Source organism: Adelges cooleyi, unplaced genomic scaffold, assembly GCF_023614345.1.
Source record: "Adelges cooleyi isolate 19-005CV unplaced genomic scaffold, UGA_ACOO_1.1 ACOO_flye_CR_arks_rails_tigmint_CR_PRNA_381, whole genome shotgun sequence".
Lineage (NCBI taxonomy): Eukaryota > Metazoa > Arthropoda > Insecta > Hemiptera > Adelgidae > Adelges > Adelges cooleyi.
This window is the reverse complement of record NW_026096058.1, coordinates 894787-900853: the sequence shown is the minus strand read 5'-3', so window position 1 is coordinate 900853 and position 6067 is coordinate 894787. Positions and strand designations below refer to the sequence as shown.

General features: G+C 30.6%; 2 protein-coding genes across 2 annotated transcripts; one reads left to right on the top strand and one right to left on the bottom strand.

Moving 5' to 3' along the window:
* Positions 1-7: 7 nt before the first annotated feature.
* Positions 8-2068, bottom strand: LOC126841358 (GDP-fucose protein O-fucosyltransferase 1). The gene has a single exon (XM_050577792.1). The coding sequence runs from the start codon at positions 1861-1863 to the stop codon at positions 724-726; it is 1140 nt and encodes a 379-aa protein (XP_050433749.1). The 5' UTR covers positions 1864-2068; the 3' UTR covers positions 8-723.
* A 192-nt stretch (positions 2069-2260) lies between these two features.
* Positions 2261-5766, top strand: LOC126841357 (stromal membrane-associated protein 1). The gene is made up of 9 exons (XM_050577791.1): positions 2261-2589; positions 2658-2791; positions 2865-3032; positions 3279-3483; positions 3560-3853; positions 3922-4022; positions 4100-4234; positions 4854-4916; positions 5010-5766. Exons 1-9 carry the CDS (start codon positions 2472-2474, stop codon positions 5136-5138), a joined length of 1347 nt encoding a protein of 448 aa, XP_050433748.1. The 5' UTR covers positions 2261-2471; the 3' UTR covers positions 5139-5766.
* Positions 5767-6067: the final 301 nt, after the last annotated feature.

Here is a 6067-nt window from a genome sequence, read left to right as displayed (position 1 = left end):
TTCCATACAAGTCTTAGTTTTTTATAAACAATTTACCAGATAAGCTCTATTTATACAATGAAATCTGCAGAAATTATGCATAGAAGAATTAAATAAAAATAATGAAAAACAATAATTGTTTTTCAGGTTTATCAGACTTACCTTTTCATTTATTTGTTTGTTAGACTCAATAATTAAAGAATTATCACAAATACTTTGCAGGTACTAGGTCTGCCAATAAACAGCAATCGAACAAAAAAAGAATGATTGAGCTATTAAAAATATTTGAAAGAAACCTAGTTTCAGTTTTCACCACTAATAATAAAAATTATATAAGCAAATACTACAAGTCTTACAAATCTGTCGGCATTCCGTAGTAACTCGTTTTTGATTTTAGATTTATTTACAAGTAAAAATATAGAAAATTATTGTATTAATGCAAGTCTCTTTTAAATTATAATAAGACAAGTTCACAGAATCACATCAAAGCTAAAATAATAATATATCTATGGAATATCACATTGCATACATATAAAATGAAATCTTAAATTTAATACAATGCTAATAATACAAAAAAAAAAATCTTTGAAAAATATAAAGTAAAAGATTTGGAAAGTAAAGAAATGATTACTTAATAATAATAATAATCGATTAAAAACTAACTTATTATAATGGAAGTAATCGATTTTTTGTACCAAGTTAGAAATACTTTTTTTCATACTATTTAAAGTTAAAACATTTGTCTTAAAGTTCATCTCTGATAATATGATTGCTTTTCTGGTAAGTAGGAAATGCCCAAAACTCACTTGGAAGATCTTTTGTATCTCTTTCACGTTTTACAAAGGCACTGAATGATGACACACAATTTCCGATAAAATAATCAGCTCGACCTAACACAGCTAGATCTACATGCGGACTCTCTTTATTGTATTTTATAATCTTTATATTAAAACTACTTAGTGCTTGAGATAACTCTGGAATCAAATGATTATTATCTGATGATACATAAACTGCACTTATGTCTTCAAGATGCTTCCTTATTAATCTTTTCAGCTGTCTTACAATGGTTTCAAAAGTTGGAAAACACAATTGTTCTGTTGCTTTACCATATTCATTTCGGTAGCCCAAACACTGAGGCGCAGAAAACAATAAGTTGTTTTTTGTGATATGTTCACAAGCTCGTGTCCAATCGATACCATTACGTAAATGTATACCAACAAATTTTCCAGGTTTGATTCTCTCGTTAATAAATTGTTTTGCCAAACTGTCGATTTCAAAATTCCATTTTAAATATTTGTGAAGTTGCACGTTTTCTTTTTGTATCGGGAAACTGGCTGGAGCACCGACGAATGCCAAGACAGGCCAACTTGTTGGTGGATATTTTTCATTCCATTGTGCAGCCATATTATGATGATGCACGTCATAGTTCAATGGTGCATAAAATTCTGAAAATTGGAAATCAACTGAGTAGGTATCCCAAAATGATTCAAATGGATTGCCGGACTTAGCGTTACATCCTTCTTTTTCACCACGCTGCATGTAACAGAAAGATGTACGGTTTTCGGGAGGCCATAAACTCTCTGCGATATCAGTCATAAAATCGTTCATCAGTTGAACTTTGTGAAACTCCATTAGATATGTCACATTGAAGTACTTGTCAAATGGCACTTGCAAGGACTTTGGTCGTCCATACTGGTATTCGATCCAATGTGGTAACAAAAGTGTACGGTCTAGCACTTTAGCAAAACCTAAGGCACCCAAAAAGTGATCAGCCTGGTTGCCGAAACGACCCATACACGGGCAATAAGCAATATAACCTTTGGGGTCTTGGGCACTTGTGAAACACAACAGAAGCGTAGAAAAATATAGGAACCGGTTTAACATAATTCAGTATTCACTCACAAACGACTAGACAAAGTCAACCTGATATCGCAACTCGTTGTTTTTTTTAAATTAAATAATACGGACTGACTAGGAAATAAAGACAAAACAATTGTTAGCACCCGTCCCTGTAACTTTTGTAAACACTATAATAATATTTTGTTTACAACTACCGATTAGAGTCCGTACGTCGTTATCACGTGACAATAAATGGTACGTGATAACAAAATCCATCCCATAGATATGATACCAAGTACCATTATTAAAAAAACAACGGTAGTCATTCACACCAACGTTGCGTGACTATACAAAATAGAAACGTGTGCTATTTTGATTACGTTGGCCACCATGATAAGTTCAATGGCCAAATCCCGAATGTGATAAAACATGTAGCTACAATATGCTAATAAGTAATATGTATCAAAAGAAAAATAAATTTAACAATCTACGATAATAAAAGAATGAATCATAATTTATGGCATCTTTAATTTGCCAATGATTTCTTAAATAGTTTTTTGTTAATTCGTTTTTTTTGGTATCGCTTGTACCCCATAAGGAATATAATAATATTCCTATTATTTAGTTCTCTTGTAATCGTCATAGTGTGCGGTATGACTTCTAAAACAGAAAAAGACAAACAAAAGCAATTGCAGGACAGATGCCAGACCTTATTGAACCAAATGCTAAAAGATGACGATAACAAATATTGTGTGGACTGCGATTCTAAAGGTATAATCTTATTACTCTACAAAATAAAGGTCAAGGGTCTTTTCAACATTTTGTTTTTTAATTGCCAGGACCAAGATGGGCGTCTTGGAATTTGGGCATCTTCTTGTGCATTAGGTGCGCCGGGATTCATCGGAATCTCGGTGTGCACATCAGCAAAGTACGTTCTGTAAATTTGGACTCTTGGACACCTGAGCAAGTGGCTGTAAGCATCCTGAAATATGTTGTTTTTGTCTTACATGTAAATGAACGATTAAGCTAACAGTATTTTATCGCAGAACTTGCAACAAATGGGAAACAGTCGTGCTCGAGCAGTATATGAAGCAAATCTACCAGATAATTTTAGACGTCCACAAACTGATTCTGCCTTAGAAGCTTTCATTAGGTCGAAGTATGAACACAAAAAATACATTGCCAAGGAATGGGTACAACCGCCGATACCCAAAGTAAACACAGTCAATCATTGCCTATTTAACTTATAAATTATTAATTTCATGGTAATTTTCTTAAGAGGTTTTTATAAAACCAATTAAATAATTTCATTACTTTTATAAAATATATTAAATTTTAAAACTTCTAAGAAGCAAATACTAAAAATTTGTTTAAATAAAAAGTCGAATGTATTAATTATTTAAAAAATATTAACATTTCAAATATTAACTTATATGTATATGTTATTTAAAATGTTCAAGGTTAACTGGGATAAAGATTTAGAAGAAGAGGCTGAAAAGTTAAAGAAAAAGAAGCGTGAACCAAAACCCGGGTCAATTATACGCAATGTGCCTTCTATTGTAGCGAATCCACTGCCTAAACCGGCTTCGTTAAGTCCAAAATTAGCATCAGTAAAAAAACCAATATCATCAGATTTAAATAATTCTACCGATCTTCTTGGCTTAGGTAATTTAGTTTGCATTGTATTATGATAATCAAAATATATCAAATAATTAACATTGAAATTCGGATCATTACTTAGATACACCGACAAAAGATTCAAATCCAACACTTATAGATACTTCATTCACATCGACTGGATCTGATTCGACAGATCCATTTAGCAGTTTTCTAAGTGCGTCTGTGTCATCCACCACAACGGCATCTCCACCTGTACAACAATCTGCGGATTTAGCAGTTAAACGTTCAACGGAGGAAGATAATTTCTTCAACCAACCAACAGCAACTACTAATAAAAACAAGCTTACAACAGACTCTATTTTAGCGCTTTATGGGAAATCACAACCGAGCAGTATGGCTGCTAGCCAATTTAAAAGTATGTTAACATTTTAAGTGTATACATATTTTACTACAATTGTAATGTGAAAATTTTGTATGCTTTAGGTCAAAGTAACGGTTTTGTTCCTCAACCACAACCATTTCCCAACGCTTTCAACAACAATAGCTTTCAGAACATGCAATCAATGCAGTTAACTAATAATATTGTAAAAACAATTTTAATAATATTAATAACTAGCTTTATTTGTCGTCAACGGATCCATTTTTTATTTATTGTTTATAGGGAGGTGCTGTAAATTTGCTATCTAATAACGCAATTGATTTTAATAATATTCCAACATCTACCAATGCTAACTTTGCATCAAATCCATTTTACAATATGGCCTCCAAAAATCCTTCGTCTCAATTTCTTAATAACGTAAGTATTTTAATAACATATTTTACAGAGCTAACCTATAAATATAATATTTTGAATATAAACATTTTAAAAGAACAATTATAGGGATCATCAAAAAGAATTTTTGAATTATCTATATTGTTACTCTTCTTAAATATTTGTGGGTGGGGAGGGAATGTGTTAGCAGTATTGTGATACATCTATGTGCAATATTGTAATTTTTTCAACACTTACCTTTATTTTGGTTGTTAAATTTAAAATTTTATTATGTATTTGTTTATTGAATAGTATGATTTGTCTTTTGGCAACCCACGCGGTGGACGTCTCACTCTTACTAAAATTTGTTTCTCTCTATTAATTTTAATTTTAAACATTTCAATTTTCACGTTTTTAAATAGTAATACTTAAATAAATTAAAATATTTTATTTTGTTATTTACATCGGGAAAAAGATTTGAAAAGTTGTTATTGTATCGGAGAACCATTTGATACTAGACATTTCTGTCTGCATTAAATATTTATTAAAAAAGCCACTTGGTAGTAACATGAAATTTTAATAGGTATCCCAGTAAATGAGTAATAGTTTATACATTGTGCATGCCTCCATTAGAATCCAGTAGTGACATAATTATAATTTTTAGGACAACCCTATAGATCAAAATAGCCAATTTTCTATGTTTGAACAGTCTAACAACTTTGCTAATGTAAGTACATTTGTCAATATAAAAATACGTGATATGAATCAACTGTTGGATTTAAGTATTGTTCTATTTAAATTTAATATGACTTCTTCACAGTTGCCGCAACAAATGAACTTAATGAACTTGGGACGTCCTGCAACAGTGCCAGCAAACACAAATGGTTTTACAGATCTCAACTCTCAACCCCAAAAAGGCCATACACTTTCACCCAACTTATGGCAATGATTACGTTTACAACAATAATAGAAGGCCATTTACTAATATGATGTGGTTGAAAGAAAGTGTATTCATTATTTATTACTTAACTTTGGATTTCATAAAAAAATGGTGATAAAATTATTTCGAGATACACTTCAGATAATTGTGTTAATAATATAATACATTTTTGTGTGATTTCCTATTTTTAAAATTATAATATATGCTTTGCCTCTATACTTACTACCAACGGAACCGTCCTCTTTATGGCATTTCGGCATGTATAGACATTTAAACGTTTAAGAATTAGAGTAAGCTTAATTCAATTATTATGTTATTGTAGAGTCCAAATGTACTTTAAAATTTGTATACATTATTTTAGTGTCTATAATTTCAACTTGTGACTAGCTCAATACAAGAAGTCATAACTTGACAATAACATCACGTCTTTTTAACTGTATTATTCTTATGTCATTATTGTTTTTGGCAAAATTTCTTTGCATATTTAAAAGGCTCTCCAAATGTCTTAAAACCATTCCAAAGGTATTCAAGTACGTTGTCAAATGTATTTATATTTATTTTTTTCCTTAGTCAATACTCGTTTACAGTGATAAAGTATTTAATTATTGTGCAATTATTATCAACAAAAAAAAAAAATTATAATATATTACATGGAATTATTATTTTGTTTATTCTTATGAAATTTGTCATTAAAGAAACAAGTTAAATAATGATTTTTGTGTTGCATCTGTTAGTTATTCCCTAAAACCTGGTCCTTCTTTTAAAGTAGAATTACAATGGTCAATGGTGTGCCATAATTCAGCTAGTTTGTAATTAAATATAAAAAATCTTTAGACTTATAATTAAGCGTTTAAGTTTGTATTATTTGAATTTTTTTGTAGATTACACAGAGCAGTTTTATTAAGTCCCCTGCCTTATTACCTACAAGAGATATAGGT